The 24,223-nt window shown below is 40.4% G+C and overlaps 1 protein-coding gene across 1 annotated transcript in view; it reads right to left on the bottom strand.

The window, feature by feature from the left end:
- The window catches only part of SLC17A6 (solute carrier family 17 member 6), a 41,745-nt gene extending 21,231 nt beyond the window's left edge, over positions 1 to 20,514 (bottom strand). Inside the window, exons 1-3 of the mRNA XM_043580824.1 lie at positions 19,375 to 20,514; positions 16,336 to 16,588; positions 14,679 to 14,797 (exon numbers count right to left, since the gene is read on the bottom strand). Coding sequence (XP_043436759.1) covers positions 14,679 to 14,797; positions 16,336 to 16,588; positions 19,375 to 19,460 — 458 coding nt within the window. The 5' untranslated portion in view covers positions 19,461 to 20,514. The remainder of the gene's footprint in view (positions 1 to 14,678; positions 14,798 to 16,335; positions 16,589 to 19,374) is intronic.
- Positions 20,515 to 24,223: the final 3,709 nt, after the last annotated feature.

The raw sequence follows: 24,223 nt of genomic DNA, 5'->3' as shown, positions 1-24,223 counted from the left end.
GTGTGTCTTCTTTTCCAATATTTTTTTGAAAGTATGATGCATGAAGTTTACTTTTTATGAATATAACTTTCAACCATCACTTTCTCCCCATTTGAAGTGGTTTTTTTTCCACATGTATTTATTTTTGAAAGACAGAGTGAGACAGAACGCAAGCGGGGGAGGGACAGAGAGAGAAGGAGACACAGAATCTGAAGCAGCCTCCAGGCTCTAAGCAAGCAGTCAGCACAGAGCCTGACACAGGGCTCAAACCCACAAACCATGAGATCATGGCCTGAGCTGAAGCTGGACGCTCAACCAACCGAGCCACTCAGGAGCCCCATGAAGTGTTTTAAAATATGGCTGTCTCTAGAAATGTCAGGAGAGATGACTTTTACCCATTCTATAGCTCAGGATTTCTCAACCTCCACACTATTGATATTTCAGGACAGATGCTTCTTTGTTGTGGGACACTGTCTGTGCATTGTATCATGTTTAGCAGCACCCATGGCCTTTATGCACTAGGTGCAGTAGCATTTGTCCCCAAGTTGTAGCAACCAAAAATGTCCACAAAAATTGCAAAATGTCCCTTGGGGGACAAAATCACCCACTAGTAGAACTGACTCAATTATGAACTGTTCATTAAGCATCCATTATAGTTAGACCTAAATCTAATAAATGCTTCTTCACCTTGCTAAACCCCAGGCTAACACTTCACATGCCATAAAATCCATAGCCACTTAACAACCCAATGACATGGATATTATTAATATACCCATTTTATAGATGATGAAACTAAGCCTCAGATAAGTGAGATCATTTGCACAAGTCACTAATCAGTTCCAAGTAGAAGAACCCTGGTTCAAATCTAGTCTGTCTGATTCCAAAGCCAGTAGGTTTTACCACTAGGGTTTTCATCTGATTATGCATACATGTAGTCAGTAATGTGTTTCAGGATTCTAAGTGTAAATTTAAGTAGTAATCTTCACAAACCTACTTGAACTCATGCTACTATTCCTGAAATAAAACACCAATAGATCATTTTCAAAGTTTACTTCTCACTCTCACCCTGAAGAGTGTTTGTAATAATATAATCATGTGGCATGTTTAAATGCTTCCCACTTGCAAGTTCCCATACTATTCCTTTTTCATTATAGTTGCTATTGGATCATGAAAACACATTGACTTTTTTTCTATTTAAAAATGAAATCCATCAGACTTTTCAGAACCTAATCTTCTTTTTAAAATTTTATATAGTTGTTATCCAAATCAATATCCATCAAAATCTATCAAAATTCTTACCCAGTATGAGAAACTTTCACACCTTCTCTTCCTGTGCTACACACAGCCAAAATTAAAGCAGCCACTCCACTCAACATTCATTTATGCATTCACACTCCAATTCTTTGTGAGACTGTATTTAGAGTAGGGTACTGTGCTGAGGAGGAAAAGGAAGCTAAACCTTACAGAACAATTACTATACTCTCCACCTACATTAATTCATGTAATCCTTACCTCTCTGAGTCACACTTTCTTCTCATTTTACAAATAGGAAAATGGAGACCAGAATTGTGTAAGATAAAAGCAAGCAGTAGAGTGGAGATTGGAATCTAGGGCTCTCTGACATGAAAAGCAATGCTCTTTTACCAATACGGTGCTACTACGCACTCAGGAGAAAACATAAGAATGGCCCTTGGTGTAGTAAGAGAAAGAACGAGACAAGTAGCAATAGACAGCTTAAGCCAAAGTTCATAACAGGTGTACAAATGAAAAGCAAAAGAGGGAAAATACCATTCCAGCTGGGGTGACCAAGAAGCAAGCCCTTCATAGGGATACTCTCAGGTTGGGCCTTGGAAGATGAATTGTTGAAGGAAGAAGGAAGAAGGAAAAAAGAAGAAGGGAGAAAGGACAAGGAAAAGGAGAAGGAGAGGAAGAAGAAGAGGAAAAAGGTGGAGGAGGAGGGAGAAATTCCAAAAAGAGGGAATGGATCAGCAAAGGTTCAAAAACATGGAAGAGATTTCATTATATATCAGAAACTAGAAACTATTTAAAATGGCTGGACATGGTGGTACCCTATAGCCTGAGTAAGAGAAGTAAGAACATCAAGGGTGAGATTATGAACAAGGAATTAGTAGAGGGTGTGAGGAAATGCAGATTGAACAAGGAGGGGAAGAGCAGAGTCTGTAAGTCCATGACATCTTGGACATAATGTAGCTTAGAGTGATTAGAGAAGATAACTGATGATCAAGCCCTTAAAGTGAAGTAAACACAAAAGCTGATCAGAATTAAGGGGCAAGAGATTGTTAAGGCCAGGGAGACATAAAGTGATCAGTATCCATGTAAATTTAGGCAAGATGATGGATTGCAGAGGAGCAAGGTGCCAAAGTCACTAATGGTGATAGGAGAAATAGTGACATAAACATGGTACAGAAATTTTTATAAGACTCCAGCTTTGTCATTTAATAACTATGTAACTGGAAAGTTATGTAACTTCTCTGGGTGTCTGATTCCTTGTCTATAAAAAAGGGCAGAGCTGTGTAATGGTCAAGAGCACAGATTCTAAGGCCTGGGTTTGAAGTTTATTTCTGTCATTTATTACTTGAGTGATCTTGAGCTGTTTACTTAACTGACTATGCTTCATCCCTGGTCTACAAAATGGGGACATTAACAGAACCTATGTATTATTACAAGTAAAGCACCCAGAAGAATGTCTGGCATATCATAAGCATTTAAGGGGTGTTAAGATCTGTACAAAGAACTATTAATAAATTACATGTCATAGGACTGCTGTCAGACTAAAAATAATGCACTTAAAAGGCTTAGGCTGGTGCCTGGAACATAATAATAAATCCATAAATGCGAGTCAGTCAAGTAGAAATAATAATAAATAGCCAATGGTTATTGAATTGTTAGTGTGTCAGTCACTGTTCTAGATTCTCATTTTAAGCTAACAATAATATCAGAAAGCTGCCACCCTATCCTTATTTCACAATAGAATAACTACGTGCAAGTGAGTTTAAATAACTTGCTACAGTCACATAGATATAAGCGGAGAATTATGGTTTATATTTACTCAGTCTGGTTGTAGATCCTAGATACTTAACTGCTAAGTTCTACGTACTCTAACAGCAGCGTAACTAATACTTACACTGTTCTGGCAGCACCAGATAAAATAACAACAACTTTGAAGGACAAAAACTTGCTGAATAACGGATGATAGCAGCAGTGAGGAGGAAAAAAGGATTCTACTCCTGTCCTATTTTCCAAAGTCATTAAATTGAGAAGCTTATTTAGAGAGGGTTTTGTCTTCCTATGAGCAAAGTCTAGGTTTTAACAGAGAAATGGAAGAAATAGAAGTAAGTATGGAATACAAGTTCCAGAGTATAAAATAGTGATTTTCAGATTTCATCATTCATGATCATCACCTTAGATGGCTTGTTAAAACACAGATTTCTGGGTGCCACAGCTTCTGGTTCAGTATATATATGCGGGTCCTGAGAATTTGCATTTCTAACTAGTTCCCAGGTGATGCTGATGTTACTTTTCCTGTCTTGAGAATCTTTGGTTTAGCAGGTCTATGCTAGCTATTCCCCAAAGACATCACAAAAAGGACACATCTGGGGCAGAGGTGGGGGGACAGGCCTAAAATGGACAGAGGTAGACATAGGTAGAAAAGGGGGGTTGCCTTTGACGATAGAGGGGAGTGGCAAGAATGGAATGGAAACACCTGCTGATAGAAATGATATCACTTACAAAATATAAATTGTAATTTGATGGTGGGATCAAGACCAAAAGTGAGGTTCTCTGGCCTAATTTTGACTGCCCTCACTGACCAAATTGACTGAGCAGCTGCCATATTTTTCCTGGGGATATAAAAACAGCACAACATAATACTAAGAATAAAAGCTGCAGTTACAGTGTGTGATTTCAAATTCCAACTCTAATTTCTTTCTAGTTGTAACTTTGGACAAGTTATTACTTAAATTCTCTAAGCCTTACTTTTTCCATTTGTAAAATGGAAATAATAAGTTTTCACACTTCAAAGGACTATCATGGAGATTAGATAAGTCAATTATGAAAGAGGACAGTGCCTGGTTCATAGCGTGTGTATGGTTTATAAATATCATCTATCATTACACAGGAATTTCCCAACATTCAATAGAGTTTCCAGAGAATTGTTATTCTTTGCCTTTTTTTTCCAGAATGTTTTTGCCCTAGTTAAATAGTATTATTTCTATAACAACGGACCCAGAGTTGTTCCGTGTCATCTTGAAATTCTAGCAGCTTAAAGTGTATGAAGACATATACTGAAAATTCCCTCTCCCCTTCTGAAGACATACAGAATTGATTGAACTGCATCAGCCTCTCAGTCTGTGCATCAGTAGACCATCTAAAATATCTGTCAGGAAACAAAACATTTTTTTAACGTACAGCATTGTCTAAATGAATTATACCTGTCTTAGTATCCCTCCACCCTATCCCTAGTAACCACCCAACGCGCGCGCGTTCACACACACACACACACACACACCTCTTTTTTCAGCTAATCTCTCAGATATTTCTCAAGCACTGTAGATTGCTTTTATAAGACTTAACTCAAGAGATCACATGTTCCCTTACCCCCTGCATTATTTGTGTCTTTTGGGGAACACATTCAGAGTCCTTATCTCACTTCTTCAACCCCTATGATGCTAGCAGAATGCTTTGTAGATAACATGCTCTTAAGAAGTAACAATTCAGTTACTTTTGTAGAAAGACTGTAAAGAGAAGGCAATGATAACTTCCCTTCCTGAGATGTGTGTGATAACAGATTCTTCTTTGAACCTTTGTTATCCCAATATCCTTTTCAATCAATTGACCATTTGTATGTTCTTGAGCTTTTAGTAGGAATGAACTGCTGTTCTTGGTATCTTAATAATCCTAGGAAGCTGAGTTACTCTCACAGAATAACTGTAGGATAGCAGCTATGGACTAGAATTTAGAGTATTCCTGTGGATAAATCCTCACTTGAGATAGTTGCTGAATTCAAGTATGTGGCCCAGCCTGGCCTCATCCTTAAGTCTTCTAAACAACACTGTAGAATCTCCTGAAACCAACTGCCATTATACTTTATTTATTACAGCATCCTCATCAGCCTTTGAAACCACTCTTTCTAAAGCTCTGCTTTCATAACTAAATTAGATGGTGATGTTTCAGAGATGACATATTGTCCTCCTGAAGAATCCTACCATTTTTCAATATTTAATATAGTCGTGTATATTGTATGGTGCTTGATAATCATTGGTTTGTTTGGCTTGATGTTCCAAGAACAAATATAAGCATTGAATATATTTTTGGTATCTCAACAGAAGGAAATCTATACACGTAATATTCATGTGAGTTTCATGATCTCTAGCACTGGTTTCAACTTTGACACATAATTGCATCTCATAGTACTGCTGCCCTGAAAGCAGTTTCCACCATAATAGGCTTTCCAGATTTACCCTCTGATTAGAAGACTTGTGTAAAAACCAAACTCATGCAAAAAAAAAAAAAAAAAAAAAAAGCTTTAAATTATTCCACAGCCATGTTCTTTCCTATGGACCTAGCCCAGCACTAAGTAATACAGTGAAATTTTTTAAGACACTGTTAAAAAAATGTTTTAAGGAACACACGGCAAAGGTATTTAACCGGAGAAATGTGTTTAGAAAAGAAGCACATCCTTTGAAATTAGACATACTGGGGTTGATACCCCAGCTCTTCCTCTTACCAGCTAGTAATATTTGAGGAAATAATGGCTATTCTGTGTTCAGTTCTCTCACCAGTAAAACAAGTGTTAAGAATGTGTGCCTTCCAGAGTCTCTATGAGGAAGAAAGATCATGTATATAAAAAGTTTAGTGACACATGTATTTAGTATTCTATTCAATTTCAATTTCATCTGCCTCCTGAAATGGGGAACTAAGGCAATTACAAAAACAATTAATAACTCATATCCTCTCTCTTCCTACCCCAATACAAATGTACTATTTAGGGAGAGGTTGAAACTTTATCCCTGAATGATCTACTTCACATTGATGGAAAAGCTTTTCTGATATTCACTCAGGCCTGTCCATTGTACATGGTTAGAGTGTCTCTTCCATATTTCCATTCAGTTGGGCTGGTTTTATTTTTCCCCACATTAATCTAAAAGCTAGATTTCTAGACTCTCTTTACAGGGAAGGAGAAGGCTGTCCTCTACTCCATCATTTAAATTAAGCAATCGTGTTACTGCTTGACCTCAGTAGGCCTATGCTGCTTTCCAGGTTCATTTTTACAATTTTTTTTGTCTTTTGAAATTTCATTGTGGGTTTTGTCAGGGACATTTTCAATGTTTCTCAATAGGTTAAGTGCTAAATTTAATGACATCAAATAGTAACATAGTTTATTTGAGAATGTTTTAACGAATGGCGATTATAGAATAGAAATGTAAGACTCTATTCAATATAGGTAACCAATTACACATTTGTAAAAGTAAACTGACTTCTGATTTATATTGTCAGGTTTGTTTTGTTTTGTTGTTTGCTTTATAATCCATGTCAGTCAAGAAATTCACTTAAGGTCTGATGCACCACTCATTCCAAGTAAAGGTGAATAATGTATAGGCAAATAAATATTATACTTCACATCAAAAAAACAATTTATAGAAATAAATTTCCCCAAATAAACATTTTCCATGTTTAATACATTATTTTACTTTCTGAATTATAAATGTAGGTTCTATAGAATATCACATAGTATCTATATCAATATATGTAATCTCAGGCAATATATTCATGTCAGTACTACACCTAAAAACTAAATCATCATTGAAAATTCTGGCAAATTACAAAATAATTTTCTGCAATAAACTAAACCATTTATTTCACTTAACAAATAATCAAGCCATAGAGTTATTAAGTAGATAAGTATTGCCGAACTTTAAATTCCAAACAGTAGGCTGAATCTCAACTAGCATATTTCATTTTGCCTAAAGTCTTTCTCCTTATAATGGACAGTTAAAGTCCTACCTGAAAAACCCACTCAAGTGTGAATATAAGTCAGATATGGGCGTCAGTAACTGGGCCAAGAAAAAAAAGGCAAAGAAATGAAAAATCTGAACATTTCAATGTCTTAAGAACAGGATTAGAAATTGATGGGTGCTCTCCATTTCTCACAGAACATCTTTATAACCTCTGTGAAATAAAATAAGGGCCATTTGCTTATTAACATTGTTTTTAGGGGCGTCTGGGTGGCTCAGTCGGTTGAGCATCCAGCTTCGGCTCAGGTCATGATCTCATGGTTTGTGAGTTGGAGCCCTGCATTGGGCTCTGTGCTGACAGCTCAGAGCCTGGAACCTGTTTGGCATTCTGTGTCTCCCTCTCTCTGCTCCTCCCCCACTCGTGCTCTGCCTCTCTCTCTGTCTCTCTCTTTCAAAAATAAATAAACATTAAAAAAAAAGATTGCTTTTAAAAATGATAAACTACTTGAAAGCTACTTAAAATTGTTGTTTTCCTCATGATTTCCCCTGCAGCAAATGACACACTAAAATGAATTTAATTTGCCTATTTTCAAGTTAAAACCTAATTTCTACTTGTTTTTCCTCTACTTGTTACAACACATGCACACACACACACACACACACACACACACATTTCTTTGTCTTCCAGTGTGAAATGATCATATTCTCTTACACAGAATAATTTTAAGAACACTGGTGTGTGTGCATACATGTGTGTGCACCTGTGAGCACATACATGTGTGTATGTATGTGTGGTAGGAGGCTCTGCATTACTAAACAGATTCCCCAAATTGAAAAGCATATAGTACCCTGATACAGAAATGTTTGGAAAAGCAAATGCATTTGCTGAAAACGTGCATCACCCGCTGTCTGATGATTAATATTCAGTGTGGTCCAGAGTGAGTTAGCTGTGAAATCCTCAGTCATATTATTCTCTCTGCCCCCCAGCCACAAACACCCTCACCAACCAAGCCCACCCCACAAGGATTTTCCTGGAAGAGATGACAGGAACACTGGTGACCTGTCACTCCTACAGATGCTATCCATTTTCCCGGAATCAATCAATCCATTTCCATTTGGGCAGTGGCTTGTCCCTTAACAGGGAACTAGTGTTCCTCACCCCAGGTGTGGCACTAATCCTTTCCTAGAGGGTCTGTAAGAATAGACTGATTCAGGCTGTTTAATCTATTTAATATAATCAAATCAGGGCTCAGGCGCCTCCCTTTGTCACATCTGATGCTCCGGTCCCATATTTAAAAAGGAATACACAAGCACAAGCCAGCCCTCTGGGTCCCTTGGTACATCATTAAGTTGTAAAAATGACTTCATCACTCATGACAGAGAAATGAGACAGCCCCAACAGTGGCATATGGCAGCGGGAGAATCATTCTACCAGCTGCCCACCTGACTCTCTCCTCCCTCAAAATCACGTCCCTCCCCTCTAGAGGCTGCCTCTGCACTGCAGTAGGTTGGATGTGGCAGCCGCAGGGGAAGCCAGAGCTAGAAAGGGTGAGAGGAGAGAATAGAAGGAAAGAGAAGCTCAAGCCAGCAAAACACGTGCAAGCCCTTAGGGACCCCTCCCCCTCTCAATCCGTCTATTTGTCTTGTGCAAAGGGTATTTTCTTTTGTCAGAAAAAGGAAGGTCTCTTCCGTGTTGCCCCAGACACATAACCTAGAGAACCCACAGTAGGAAGGTGGCGAGATGCTTGATAGGCTGCTAAATGAGTGAAATAGAGTCACCTCTGGCCCTAAAGGACTGGATGATGATAAACCATTTCCACCGCAGTAGGATGGTGGTTTCTTGCAGCAGCTTTATGTTCATAGTCTGAATTATTTTCTTACACAAAAGGAATTTGCAAATGTTTCTCACTGGAAGGGTTCATGAACCCCTGCTTGCAATAGAGGTAGCAATGGACAGGTAAGTAGAGAAGAAAAAATGGTGATGGATGATAGGTAGACAGAGAACGTTTGTATATGTGCTTGGTAAGGATGCTTAAGAATTCATTTCCAATGCTTATTCCAGTAAATAAAGTACATGTTCAGTGTTTTATTTCTGTGAAAGAAAAAGAATAACACCTGTAAATTGTTCCTTTCTGGGCTTAAAACATGAAGATGTTGAGTTTAAAATATCTTCACTCCTCTTTTTCTGAAAATCCCTCCCACATGAGAATTTTGCAGAATCAGGCCAGTCAGAATATTTACCTAAAGTATACCAGATTTCGTTTTTATAATTGCAAATTCAACATTAGGTAACAGTTTTAAAATCCATGCATTTGAATTTGTGGATTTTTTCAGTATAAACCATTCTCTCTTTTGGTATGAATTAAGTTGTATCAGTCAAAATCCCAAGGAAAAATCCCTTCCTTTTTGCAGACAAAAGGTCTAAAGTACCCCACCTCTCCCCCCACCCCCAGTCATGCTCAAACCTCTATAATCTTGCAGGAGCCCACACTGCCAAAGGGCTAGGTAGGGAGAAAAAGTTCTAAATCACAAGTCGTTTGTTTAAGTCGTTACCAAGTTTGGGTTTTGTCTTTTGCAAAGAAAAGAACAGAATCATTCATATGGATTCGGGAATCCGTACAAACACACACACACACACACACACACACACACACACACAAATACAGTATGTTTTTCCTACCACCAAAATCTAAGGATCCCTTGGGCTTGCTAAAGACTTCTCCTTCTAATTCTTGGATTTCTGTCCTGGATTTGGGGCATGATAGATTGTAGGCACTCACTGAGAGAGCAGATGGCTCAGCTTGCTGCTGAAAGTGAACTTGGTGGTGAAGCACAAGGTATCAGGCAGAGATGTTAAATTTCAGTGTAAAGATAGACTGAGGTCATGCATTCCTGGACACCTGAGTTTTAGTCCCAAACTCTTGGTGATCTTGTGATCCCTGATTCTCTGTTTCCTTTCCTGGTCTCTAAATGAGAAGACTGGATTAGATGACCTTTATTCCACTTTACTATGGGCTCTTTCTGTTAGCCGAAGTCCACTGTTCAATCTCTTAATTCAAACAAAGAGCTTTTTTTTTCCTTAGCAAAAGTCAGGCTAGAAACCCAGGAAATACCTGAAAAGACAGTGTTGCACCAGAATCAGACACTATTTAGATAAAGGATAGGCGTAGGGGGAAATAAATTGTAACTATCAACAGAGAAGTCTACCCTCAAACTTAAAAGGATTTCTCTAAGTGTATGTATAATGCCTGACTAGAATTCAAAGACTGAATGCGCTGAATTACTAGCACTGTCTATACCATTGGCCGAAAAGCTCTTTTAAGAGAGTCCTTCAAATGAGACGTAAGGCATTTTCAGTGAACAATAATTTTAGCTGTAAATAATGTATATGGAAAAATAATTTTAAAGGTAGAACCTAACAGGTGAAAAGATACATTGTATCACAATAGAAATAATCCTTTTGCATTACTAATGCTTAAGACAGATTTAAACATGAGTAATACTGAATGGCCATAAGACATTATTTATTCTTTCATTTTCTTCTGAAGTCAGGACGTTATTAATAATAAATGGTAACAGCCAACAATTACCGCGGGCCAGGCACTTCTAAGAACATTACACGGATTCTCTTACTTAGCGGTCATGATACTCATATCAGGTAAGTAGTTTGATTAATCCCCTTTTACAGAAATATAAGCTGAAGCTCAGAGTTGTTGAATAATGTTTTATGTCATTCAGTTATTAAATAGTACATTGAGGAGTCTAAACCCACATGGTTTGTGCTTAGAACCTGTATCTTAACCACTATACCATACTGCCTTTAAAAAATTTTTTAATCCCAAACACTTTTATTCAACAAGTGTCTGTCATGGGCCAGGCACTCGTGAAATGCCAGGGATATAGCAGGAAGAACTACATGGACACAACAGCCTGCTGTCATGGAGCTTACATTTTAATGGAGAAAACAGATAAGTAAAATACCTGTATGACTGCTGGCAATAAGTGCTCTGTAAAGAACCAAATCAGCATTGGAAGATCAAGAGGACAGGAGCAGGAGAGGGAAAATTTTTAAATAGGTTTAAATAGGGGCGCCTGGGTGGCTCAGTCGGTTAAGCGGCCGACTTCGGCTTAGGTCATGATCTTGCAGTCCGTGAGTTCAAGCCCCGCATCGGGCTCTGTGCTGACAGCTCAGAGCCTGGAGCCTGTTTCGGATTCTGTGTCTCCCTCTCTCTCTCTGACCCTCCCAGTTCATGCTCTGTCTCTCTCTGTCTCAAAAATAAATAAATGTTAAAAAAAATTAAAAATTAAAATAAATAAATAAATAAATAAATAGGTTTAAATAATATTGCCCCCTAGACAGAAAGAATAGCCTTTGTGAAGACAATATCGGCCATGAAAAACATAACGTTGACCAAATGTTCTTTGGTAAATCTGGCCATCTTTGGTTATGTCTTTGGTCAAAATTCTGTTGTGTCTCCTGTTAAGTACTTGACTAGGTTCCTCACCAGTCCATATGCAAGATAAAAAATAATCCTTAGCAATTCCACATTTGTAATTATCCGGATTACTGCAAGACCATGTCTTGGACTGTTTAAAGGTAAAATGAATTTGTCCCCGATGCATTTTTATCCGTGTAGTAAGTATGTTCTCATCTAAAAACACCACAGATTTTGTAAGGATTCCTCCTTGGCTTCCTCACCCCAAAGCCCTCCATGGAGGTGACTAAATTTTCCTGCCCACAATGTGCAATAGCCCTTTAAGACAAAGACAAAGGAAAACATGATGCAAGAGTCCTTTCTCTCCCCTTGACTCCCCTGGCTTTGTCTCTCAATGAGGAGGAAAACAGGAATACTTGAAATTTGACCAGAAAGGGACCAAGTATCTGTATTCTGACCAAGGGTGTTGCTGCTTTTGTTTAAAGCACAAAATGGAGAGGCAAAATCACTGCTGTGGGTTTTTCATTGAGAAATTTGCCAGGGGGCATAGCCAGGAGCTCTTCTCTCTAGAGGAGCAGTCTCCACACACCTCAGTTCCTCTACTCTAGTCCTGCCCATGACTGTGATGACAAACACTTTCCAAAGGGAGCTTCTTTTATACCTAGACAGACAGGACTCTATCCCCGTACCCACCCCCCAAGGGAAATCTTGTTCTACTATTAGATGATCTATAGGGAGAGGCTTATTTGAATGGGCACACCATATCTGTAGGTGGAAAACTGGTCTTGCTGGGTTGTTTTTACTGTTTTTAAAAAGGTAGCATCATAGGAAATGTACATCTTTCAAACCAATTATAAAAGTCTTTCAGATTTTATGTTTAAAAAAAATTTTCCAAAATAAAATTCCATGTAGCATATATAGGACTACATGGACATTTATCAACATATTAACAATAGGGTCTCGGTGTGATTAAATTATTTATGATTTTTATTAAATTTTATTTTTAATATATTTTTATTACCTATTATACAGTAGTTTTCTCATCAGAAAAGAAAATGTTATATATCTTTTAGACCTGTTTTCGCAGAAAATTTCCACTGTATTTGTAATGTTTTGTTATATTTTTTAAATGAAGCAAATATGTCAAAATCCTAAGGTCTGATAAGGAAGTTACTCTATATTTTCCATACGTTTGTAGTATTTTACAATAAATTTTAACTTAGTTTTCTCAGTCTTGGAGGACATAAGACATTGAAAATATTAAGTTTCTCTTCCTTGAATATCCATTTCAGATCCAAATAGAACTTCTCAAGTTCACAATTGTTTCCTTTAAGGAAAATCTATCAAGTCAATTAGAACCTGAGTTAGCATTAGTCTTTAATAAACATAACACAAATGATAGCAATGAGCTTGTTGTTTTGTTTTTTGGTTTTTTGTTTTGTTTTGTTTTGTTTTGTTTTGTTAACCAGAAAAACCTGTTTACTGACCTCCCAGTGTTACAAGGAGGGAAAGCTGGGGCATCCCTGGTGTTTTTTCCTGGCAGGAAAATGTTAGCATTTTAACAATTGGCAAGCTGAAGGTTTTGACTCTAAAAAAAACTTAAAGGCACAGTCATAATATAGTTTCACTTCACATTACATTGAGTTTGCTGTATCATTTGTGTGTGTGTGTGTGTGTGTGTGTGTGTGAATTTTCGGTTGTTTTTCCCCTGAAGTGAAAATACTTATATATGTAGGTTTGAATTATCTTTCTGGGAAGTATATATTTTTTTAAAAAAAATTTTAGGGGAAAAAAAAAGATTCAAGACACTATACATTAGGGATATGAAAGCCAAAAATGTAACACGCTCATTACTACATTACCAGTACTATTTAATGACATATTTTCTTCAATTTGATTTATCTCATCTATAGAATTGGGCTTTGTAAATAGCTAATGGTTTTAATTTCACACTGATCCCTTTTTTAAAAGACTGGTTTGTCTCCCGTTGGGTCTGAGTGCTAACCATCGTGGTGCCAAGGTAAAGATGATATTTAAAAGGTACTATTCCTAATCTTCTGCCCTCTTCTTTTGACATTTTGAAAAAATGTTCAAAAATTCTGGCCCAAGGATTGTTAAACCTAAAATAAATTTCCAAGAATTCTTCCCTAGGCTCTGGAGCAGACTGAAAAGTCTTGGGCAGGAAGTCACAGCTGGTGAATGGAATTGGAGGTGACAAAAGCCACTAGAAGAGGCGTGGGAGATTTTACTGAGAAATGAGGAGGGACCAGTTTACAAAAGCAAAGAAGAGATCAAGACTGGAGAGGTGCCCCGTTCAAGATTTCTTCCTCAGAAAATCTGAGTTTGGAGGGGAGGGAGAAAGGTGAAGTCATAGATACAAGGTCTGAAGAAAGACCGGAAGTCTTTAACTTGGAGTCTTCACGAAGCGATACCTGAAAACGTGAGTGCTTGCGTTGTCAGTTTTCCAATTCAGACTTAGGGAGCACTTGGTTTTATTCATCTTAATATACACAAGGAAGCAAATAAAGCTGCCTTTCACCCTCCAGTGGCCAGGCTGTGCTCCTTGGTATCCCAAACCTTATCAGTCCTTATGCCCCATATTTTGGGGTGTCTCAGCAGCTGACCCCGACGGCATTCCCAGAGCTGGCGCTAGGAGCTCGACTGCAGCCACCGCTGCATTGCTGGAGGCCGCGGGACTCAGCTGAGCGCCCTCCCCACCCCCGCCCCTATTCGCTGGAGCTCATTAACAGGTGGAATCGCACCCCCGGCGCCTGAAATCCCGCCTGCCTCCATAGAAACAAATCCTTCAGACCCAGAGCACCATCTGGGCGGGCTCCGTGGCCCGGCGTTCGATGCGCCCTGCCGGGAGGTCAGCACCACAGGGAGCCGGGGCACCCGAGGGACGCCCTGCCGAGAGCGCAGCACGTGACGTCCCCCAACACACTCGCCTTTGTGCACCCAGCCGCTCAGTCCCGGCCCGGCCACACCCCGCCTGGCCTCAGCTCTTACCAGGCCTTAAGGCACGTAGACCATTTGGCGAAAAGCTGGCTCAGCCAGGGCAGAGAGAAAGCGGCAACTAGGGCCCTGCCTGGCGATCCCAAATCCTTTTGGGTGCCTAATTCTGGACCGAGGCACGAACAGTTCCAGCCCGGAGAGATGGGGTGCCAGCGGACCAGATGACCTCGCCCAAGAGTTCCAATCCCCGCGGGGCTGTGGTCCCTGCCCCCAGCCTCTGATGCCCCTTGTGAGGGTACCAGCCCCATTACCCCCCGCCCTGGGGACGCGTTACCTGTTGGCTGCCAGCCGAGACGCGATGTAGCCGCCCGGAATCTGGGTGATGATGTAGCCCCAAAAGAAGGAACCGTGGATCATCCCCACGGTTTCTGGGTCCCAGTTGAATTTGGCCTTCTATGGGGGGTACAGGGGAAACGGGGTGGAGGGAAAGAGGAGAGTCAGTGTTTGGGCTGCAGACTCACTCTCAGGAGCCCTCAATCCCCGGGGTGCTCCCTGCATTCTGGGGTTGGAGGTGGCTGAATTTTCGTTTTCTAACAAAATTGAGTCTATACCTTCTTATGGAGAAGAAATGCTTCTTTTAACTGAAAAACTGTGTTCGTTTGAAATGTATTGCAGTTAATGGCGAAGCTGGACGCCCTGGCTTTGCTCCCCAACTACTGTCAGCCAGATCTGATCACCTCGATGAATGAGGAGTTCTTCGGGCTCCAGTTTTGAAAATTAGAACTCCCCAGGAAGAGATTCCATTTGCTGGCTGGGGACAGAGACCCCTGACCGGGGTCCGTTTAGCCGATGCCAGCCAGTACTAAAGCAGTAGTGGGGTCTCTTCCAGAATGAAATCCAACCAGGGAAATTCTGAGGAAGGAAGGTGGGGAATTTGGGATGGAAGGTGAGGAGGTCGGAGGAGCTGGAGGAAAGGATCCTCCAGACAAAATGGGGATGGGCGTAGGCGGGCAAAATTTGGAGTAGCCTGGGGAATGGGTGGGGGTGGCCAGTGGAGAGGAGGATTTCCTCAAGGGTGGTCAGAAAAGCTGGAGAGGGGTGTGTGTGAAGGTCAAGGCCTAACTCCGCCCTCGCCAGCCTGGGTGAACCTTTAAGTATCTGCATCGGAAAGGCGGAGGAGGGCTTATACCTCCTGAGGAACTGAGGATCCTTTTCGTCTCTGAGTAGTATTTTGAAACTAAATCTGCTTTGCGGGGTCTCTGGGAATACCCGGGGACCAGCGGCGCTCACAGCTTCGCATCCACAGTGAGTTCCCGAATTTCTCTCCCCCCTAACCCCCGCTCTGCCTTGTTAATGGTCGCTCAGATCCCTGAACTGGATGTCTAGACCCACAGGTTTCAGTGACTTTGACATTGACCTTCCTCTCCCTACCCATCACCCCGACACACCCTTCAGGAGATTACCGGACTCGATGACCGGTGACCTCAAGGCACTGCTGAGCTTGGCTTTTCTCTCCACCAGTTAAGTGGACAATTCCTAAAGGCCCTTCGGTGGAAACTGCCCATATGCTCACAGTTGATCTGATTTCGGTTTTGTTTCATTTTTATTATTAAGACTGTTTGGCAGGAATTGGAGGAAATCAGGGAGACATTATCACTGATATGCTGCCTTACTCCTTCTCCGAGTGAAAGAAAAATATTTCGATTTAAATTTAGCGTACATTAGTAAGCACCAACTTCTGGTATGGAGTCACTCTTGACAAGAAGCTAGTGAGCTATATGCTATTTTCCACTTTGCAGGTGAGAAAAGGAAGGCCCAGAGAGCGGAAGCGAAAAGGGAGGCCTTAACAGCTATCACGGTCTATTCCTATTCTAGAAGCGCACCGCTAGCTGGGGGCTGGCGAGCATTCAGGCCTTCCTCTTTCAAGGGGGGAAATGGAGCTCAAACAGGTGAGGCGGCTTTGCGAACCCACACGGCCAGCGGCTGCCCACCTCCTTGATGACCTTGCCCCCTCGGTGGATTGTGCTGTTGTTGACCATGTCCACGATGGCCACGCCCAGGTTGCAGCGGATGCCGAAGGAGATGCAGAAGCCCAGGCCGCTCATGATGGCGATGATGTAGCGGCGCGGCAGGCCGAAGCAGGTGCAATCGCACAGTGGAGCCTTTTTCTCGGGCACCTCCAGGGGCTTCCCATCCTCCGTCAGCTCGATGGTCTCCCCAGTGTCTTGCTTCTTCTCCAGCACCCTGCGTGGCAGAGCGGGGGAAAAGCAAGGACGCGGCGGGTTAGGCACCCCCGACGCCGACCCATCCCAGTTCCCAGGACCCGTCAGGGCTGGGGGCGGGGAGGGGCGCTGCCTCGCTCGACTCCTTCAGGAGTTAGGGTGCTAGGGCGCCACCAGGCTTCGGGACCTCCCCGGCTCTCCAGCCTCCTGCTAGCCCCCCTCCCTGCCGCAGCATCTCTTCAACTTTAATGCCGTCTGGCCCGTGGCACCCAGCCCGCATTCCCTCGGGATCCACCCCGTATCGGGTTGGATTAACAGACACAGGCAATTGGGGCCTAACTTTCTCCGAGGGCCTGTGGTTTGGGAGGGAGTGGGTTACTGGAGCGGCGCCTCGTCAGCAACCGTGTAGACTTCTCCCACCTGCAGTGCTTTACCCCCGGCGATGGTCGGTTTTATCCAGCCACTAGCTTCCCGAGGGCCGGTGCTCTGCAGGCCAGCCCAGCTCAGACCTGCACCCGCGCTACCCCTTCCTTCCCAGCAAAGTTGAACCTTCTGGGTTAAAGACACGCGATCCTGCCTCCTAGCTGAGCGCGGGGACCCCCAGGGACTAAGGCCGCTCCTGACCGGCGCCCACGCGGAGAAGGTCTTGTGAGCGCTCTCTGAGAGTGTCACGCACGCATTCTATTGCCCATTCCTCCAGTCCCAGGGTGCCTGTTCACCGTTTACTCTCCCGTTACACATCTTACTTTCTTCTCCTTGTCACTCGAGTTTGAAACAAAGGCCTCCGCAGCATATGGCCGACACCTAAGCTTCCTACTGCCAGAACATGAATAATTAATTATTCACAATCTTGCGTCATTACTATCTAGGTTACAAACACCGAAAAATGTCTTGGGCACATTTCCAAAGACGTAAAATGCGACTTCCAGATACACAGACGTGCCCCAAATCAACTCTGGTAAGATGTCCCACACCACAGTAGATCTCAAATTTTTGCTTTGTTTTGTGTTTTTTAATCTGCATAGTATTTCACAAGATTTCACCCTTAAAATTCAGTTCCTTTTAGGTTTTCGTCCTTGAGGGGAGGAGGAAGGGAGAAGGGGAATGGGGAGTGATGGAATGGTTTTGCTAAAAGCTGAGGGTGTTATGCTAGTCCACGATATATCTGTGAAATGTCTATTAAAAAGAGAGAGAGAGAATGAATGTGAACAGTACAATTACTGTGGACTCTTGGGATGGATACTTTCGATATTTAAACAAAGAACCTCTCCGTTTACAGTTTGCAGATGTTTTTCAATCCACTGTATAGTTTATTTTTCTGTGTGCCCTTTTAAGTGATATATTCACACACAATTATTTTCATACATGGGAGTAAAGCAAATGAAATTTTAAGATCAATTCCAAGAATGCACAGGTTGGGAGCTGACTGCCAAACAATTTGAGGCTACCAGAAAAAAAAAAATGTCAGACTTCCAAATTTCACAAAATACCACCTGGGGAATAAGTCATAAAGGTTTTTGCAGCTATGTTAATTTGTATTTTTAAAGTTCAATCTCAAAGTCAGAACACATGGCAATTTATTCTGGGAGAAAAAATTCAACTAATGTGATTCTTTCTTTCTTTCTTTCTTTCTTTCTTTCTTTCTTTCTCTTCTTTTCAATTTTTTTGTTGTTTACATTGGCTTCCTAGGCTATTATATGCAAAGTTGGACTATGCACCTGAACTCCCCACCTGATGGCAATTGAGCTGGGAAAGAAGAGCTTTTTTCCAGGGCAGCTGCGGGACTGCAGGGCCCTTGCGGTATCTATTGCCGCATAGGTGCATGATGAGGTGCCTACATGAAGCCCACCAGATCCAAAGAGATTTGGAAAATCAGGAAGTGCATTGGTCATTTTGTGTACATTTTCTCTACACTTCTAAGGGCTTCATTTTCCCAAATGTGAAAATTAGCGCTCTCTTGGAATCGTTTATCCTTCTGTTTCTGCCCTCTCTTATTGATTTTGCTCATATTATTAAGGAAAGTGTACTCATATAATATTCTTAAAATAATTTAAAGTTGCAAAATTTTCAGCATAATTAGTACATTGACTACAGGGACGATAAAAAATTAAATCATTGCCAGTACTTTCAAAGTCATTATGCTTTTTCTTATAAACACTGACATTTGCCATGCAAGACATAGACTTCTCAGAAAAGTCAAATAATTAAAGCACATATATATTGTTTTGGATTTGGGTAGAGGAAATGCTTCAGCTATTAATTATTGATATATTTTGATTCTTCCTCCTTCAGCACAGAAGGAAGATTCCACTGGGAGATTATCTACTTGAGTTGTTTTAAAGCTGAGGTCTAAATTTCTTTCTGCCATTACTCTTTGGAATTTCTTGGTTGATTTCTTTGAGGGTTGTATTTTCTAAATTCATGTGTCTGCATTAAAGGAATTTGTTGTCACTATGAGCACCAAAAGAAAGATTCTTTGAACAGGTGCTGGTCATTTCTCAATTGTAAAGAGGGTAAATCCCGGGTAGGAAAGGATGAGAATCTGCAGGTACCAAAACAAAAACCACACACACACACACACACACACACACAGCACACAGGTTCATTTAGTGCAACATTCCTGAATTAATAAGCAGGTTTCCAGAGCAGCCCCGCTTGAGCAATAGCAGCAACCAACAAAAAAAGACTTTCCGATCATATTACAACCTCTCAAAGCAAGCAGGGTTTACGGAAATAGCCCTGCAGATTTTTTCATGCTGAGCCCCAGGCAAATATGGGTTTGCCCAGGCAAATATGGGTTTCTCTTACCTGTAGATCTGGCCAAGGGATTTTCCAGCAAAATTCTTTAGCCCCTCTTTTCCTGGGGTCAAAATCCTTTGTTTTACCGACTCCATTCTTGCAAAGACTGGTGTTGGCTCTTGCCAGATTTGTATAGTGATCGCTATGAAAGGCGAGAGTTGCGCATATTGTCTTAATCGCTTAAGGTAGTTGTGGGCTTTTTCTTCTCAGCAGAACGGTATTGGTGTGCCTTCAGCAAGAGTGTGAGTGAGAGAGGGGAGGGAGTGAGAAAGAGAATACAACAGAATAGCTGCATGCAACCCACGGGTTTCCTAATAGGAGAGTTGGTAGACACAATCAGAAAGTCTCATTGGAAGGGGAGGATCCGGTGGCAAAGGGCGCACGCAGTGCCATGGTATTTGGGCGGGTGCAGATGAGTCCTTGTCCTGGAAGTCAGTCCACTGAAAAACAATGCAAATTCCCGATTTTGAAAACCTTATTGCTGCCAAATCTTCTGGCTTTTAAACGAAAGGCGGAAATACCACAGAACCTTTGTGTAAAAGCAAAGTCAGAAGAATAGTATTTTTTTTAATGGTGTCTTTGCTGTAGGAAGCAGAGCACTTCCAAACTCATGGGAGCATCTGAGGTCTCAGGTGAGCAATGCTGATGTTAGTTTTTCCTCCTTGCCTATGATCTCCTCCTATCACGCCGGCGCAACTCTGCTCTGCGGTAGTGTCGAATTAAGATGGAGAAAGCTTGCTGCTCTTTGAGGACGTGAGTAAATAACAGATACACAGTTCTGATTTGGGCAGCGTCAGGGGAGATTTTTTCAGCGCGGCTGACAGCGCTCCTCAGGGCGCGTCTCGGCAGAATTGTTCAGCACCACGGACAGAGTAAGTTTCCGGAAAAGGGAAAGCTGCTTTTGGCTGGCCAGGTTGCCAACTTTCTTGGGGAGCTGGGTGGTCGCCCTGACCAAAGACCATTCTGGGGATCTTCAGGAATGGATGCTATGGAAACCAAGTGGAAATATGTCATCATCTCCAGAGTTTGCAGGGAGAATGGTGCATTTGACTCTTCAAGGGAGGAAGACTTAATTAAAAATTGACAAGTTACTTCTAGTTTCCTACGTTTTGCCCAGCACACTACCGCCAGCTCTGACAATGTTGCAGGGAAGGAAGAGTACATGTTTCATTTATGTTTGTGGAATTCTGGGGCATTTGGGCTCCCTTGGATATAAAACATATGCACACAGAATGCATAATTACATTGTTCACGTGTTGTGTTTTGTTTTAATTCCTGATAGGAAGGAAGGAAGGAAGGAAGGAAGGAAGGAAGGAAGGAAAAGAGAAAGAAAAACAGAAAGAAAAGAAAGGAAAGAAAAAGAGAGGAGGAAAGCAGAAAGGGAAGGAGGAGGGGAGAGAAAGAAAGAAAAGACAAGCTGCAACCTCATTGCCCTTGGTTAAATAAAATATAGACAGTTTAATATAAATTCCTTGGAATTTTTTGATTCTTTGCTTAACTAATTTGCCACACACGATGGAAATATCAATATACTGACAAAATTTGTGGCTGTATCTTGTGCTTGTCAACAAATTATCATTAATATTTTCATGATTTATTTGAAATTGCTTACATTTCTTTAAAATGTGATTTTTTCCTTGTACCATCTTCCCCTAAAACAGAATTATAGAGAGACATTCATGTAAGACATTTGTTTTCACATACATAGGTACAGCATCAATGAATCTATTTCATTAAGCAAAGCCAAAAAGCTATGCTAGCTTAATGTTAATTATTAATGCATTTAACATGAATCACAAACCTCTTAGATGCAATTCAGCCAAGTGGTTACAAAACTGATTGCCCTTGAGTCACATTGCCAAGGTCAAAATCCTTGGATTTTATTTAGGCCAACAGGGGGAGTAGATTTTTCTTAGGGATTTTGGGACCAAATCTCAAAAGTATGGATCTAAATAGAGAATCATGTAAGAATGTTCCCTGAATAGAACAAATTATACTATGGATGTGTATACACTGAATGGATAGCCAAAAAAAAAAAAAAAAAAAAAAAAGATTATCAAAAGTAGCTAAAACCATCTGTCATTATTAAATTTGATAGTTGTCATATTATATTTCATTATGAATTATAATGATGAAAAGAATATTAGAGGCATCTTTATCTCATTTTTATAAACATGTATTAAAATATATATCCCTATAAAACAGTGGACCAGATTTTTCTTAAACTCCAGAATGCCTCAAGATAGTATCTATCCCCAAAGATGATCAAGTATAAGAAGGGGGAAAAACCCCACTAATCTACCTCCTTCCAAATAAAAGATTCAAGTTAATTAGGACCTTACTCATCTAGGGTGCTTTTCAAAATATGTATGTTTTTCAAATCTTTAGTGAACAAGTTCAATAGACCAAATTCATTTTGGGATATCCATGATTTTGAAATTCTGGGAAGTGATGCAAAAAATAGAAGTTAAATAAATATCTGTGAAGCTAGGAAGGTGATATAAAACTGATTCTCCTCAGCACTCCTGCTTACATTTCACCTCAAATAACTAGAGATCTAAACCACCAATAAACTTAATTGCTAACTCTGCACTATAGATTATCTGTGGGGCACCAAGCAATATAAATCCAACATGAAAACATTGTTTCTAGAGTAAAATAATTACATTGACCTTATTGAAATTAATGTCATCTGGCTCCTCCATTCTCTTGATAACAGGGCAAGTACTTGAATCAGAATTATTGCTAATATTGATTTATTCATTCTAAAAATACTCATTTAGTGCCAAGAATTGTACTAGATTCTGAGAATATTCCCAGAAAGATCTCACAAGCTATGGGAAACAGACACATAAATACAATTACAAATAATTATGGATGAAATTGGACAAGAAGATGACCCAGCCTGGGAGTGAAAGTATATGGAAGAGAAACCAGGAAATGATGTTTCCTTGTCTGTCTTAATACTTTAAGAGAAACTTAGCTCCAAGAAGGTGATGGTTGCCTAGTGGAATTGGGTGAGGAGGGGTGGTGATACTTGGAGAGCATCGCAGCCAGAGGGGACATCTTGAGCAAAGTCATAAACAAGGGAAAAATATTATATGTGGAAAATTACAAGAATTGTTACTAGGCCACCTGAGACCAAAGAATGCCATGTAGGCTTTTCTTGAATTAATAGCTCCCAATATAAGAGACAAATATTCAGGCACTATTTACATATCTAATAGATTCTCTTCATGTGTGATCCCCAAATTCAAACACTGAACATGTACTTTTGTGACCTTAAGATCACCAGATTTCTCTTTATGCAAAAATAGTAGTAGTTACACATATGGTATTAATTTAGTCATATGGAAAAGACTTCCTATTTGTGGACACCTCCCTTACCTCCTTACTCCCTTACCTCCCTTACCTCTTCCATCTTCTTCCAGCCAATTTTAACAGTGCTTTAAATGGAATTATTAGACAAGTCTTCTTATAGAAGAATTGTCCCCTCTACTCAAACACTCTTAAAAATAAAAGCTTTCGGGGTGCCTGGGTGGCTCAGTCGGTTAAGCATCCAACTCTTGGTTTTTGGCTCTGGTCATGATCTCACAGTTCCTGAGTTTGAGCCCCACATTGTGTTCTGTGCTGACAGTGCACAGCTTGCTTGGGATTCTCTCTCTCTCTCTCCTTCTTTCTGATCCTGCCCCCCCTCAAAATATATAAGCTATAAAAAATTATTAAAAATAAGAGATTTCTTTGAATTTATTTAATGTGTGTAGCATATTACAAATTATGAATGACTTTGATTTACATGATCTCATTTATTCCTTGTATTCTTAAGACTAATTTTATTCCCATTTATTGAGAAGAAAAATTAGATTTAATGAATTGCCTGACGACATGCAAACAGTGATGAAGAAGGAGCATGAGTTAGTGTAGTTTCTCGCAATTTAAGAAAACACAGATTCTGATTCAATAGGTCTAAAGTGGAGCCCAAGATTCAGCAGTTTTAACAAGTTTTCAAGACTACTTGCTCATAAATCACACTTTGACTATTGACAGTGTAGAGTATGAAAGGTGAAATGTGCTGACCTGGGTTTGGGTCTTGATTCTGTGGATTATCATCCTTGTAACTTTTTTTTTTTAATGTTTATTTTTGAGAGAGAGAGAGAGAGAGAGAGAGAGAGAGAGAGAAAGCAAATGCACAAGCAGGGGAGGGGCAGACACACACACACACACACACACACACAATCTAAAGCAGGCTCCAGGCTCTGAGCACAGAGGCCGACATGGGGCTCCAACTCACAAACCACGAGATCATGACCTGAGCTGAAGTCAAACACTTAACCGACTGAGCCACCCAGGCGCCCCTCATCCTTATAATTTTTAATCAATCATTTAATTCAATAAATTTCGGTTCCTTAATTGTGTAAATGAAGGTTTATAGTAAGTGATTTCTATTATACCTTCTACTTGTAAAATTTTATGACTTTTTTTGTTAATTTATTCATTGATGTAAAGCCACAATTCCCTTGTTTATTTCACCATAAGATTGTTCTATTGTATTTGAGCTAAATGGTTAATAATGAAAAGAGAAAAATGCCAATACTATAGAAAACCCTACTTCTTTCTGAAAGTTGTATCTTCTTACATATTGAAAGAAGAATAAATTTATTGCTTGTTTTACTATGACTGGTTATTGAGTTTTATATGCAATTGTTTAAATAATTGTCTTTATAGTATTCTTTAAAATTTATAGAAGATATTACCCAATAACAATATGATAGGTTTGCATTTGTTTATATCCTTGTGAGGAAATACATTTGAGAGATCCTTTAAATGACTTGCAAATGTTGCCCTCTGGTGGAAGGAT

This window comes from Prionailurus bengalensis, chromosome D1, assembly GCF_016509475.1.
Source record: "Prionailurus bengalensis isolate Pbe53 chromosome D1, Fcat_Pben_1.1_paternal_pri, whole genome shotgun sequence".
Taxonomy (NCBI): domain Eukaryota; kingdom Metazoa; phylum Chordata; class Mammalia; order Carnivora; family Felidae; genus Prionailurus; species Prionailurus bengalensis.
Note: the sequence above shows the minus strand (reverse complement) of the source record. Positions and strands in the feature narration are given on the sequence as shown.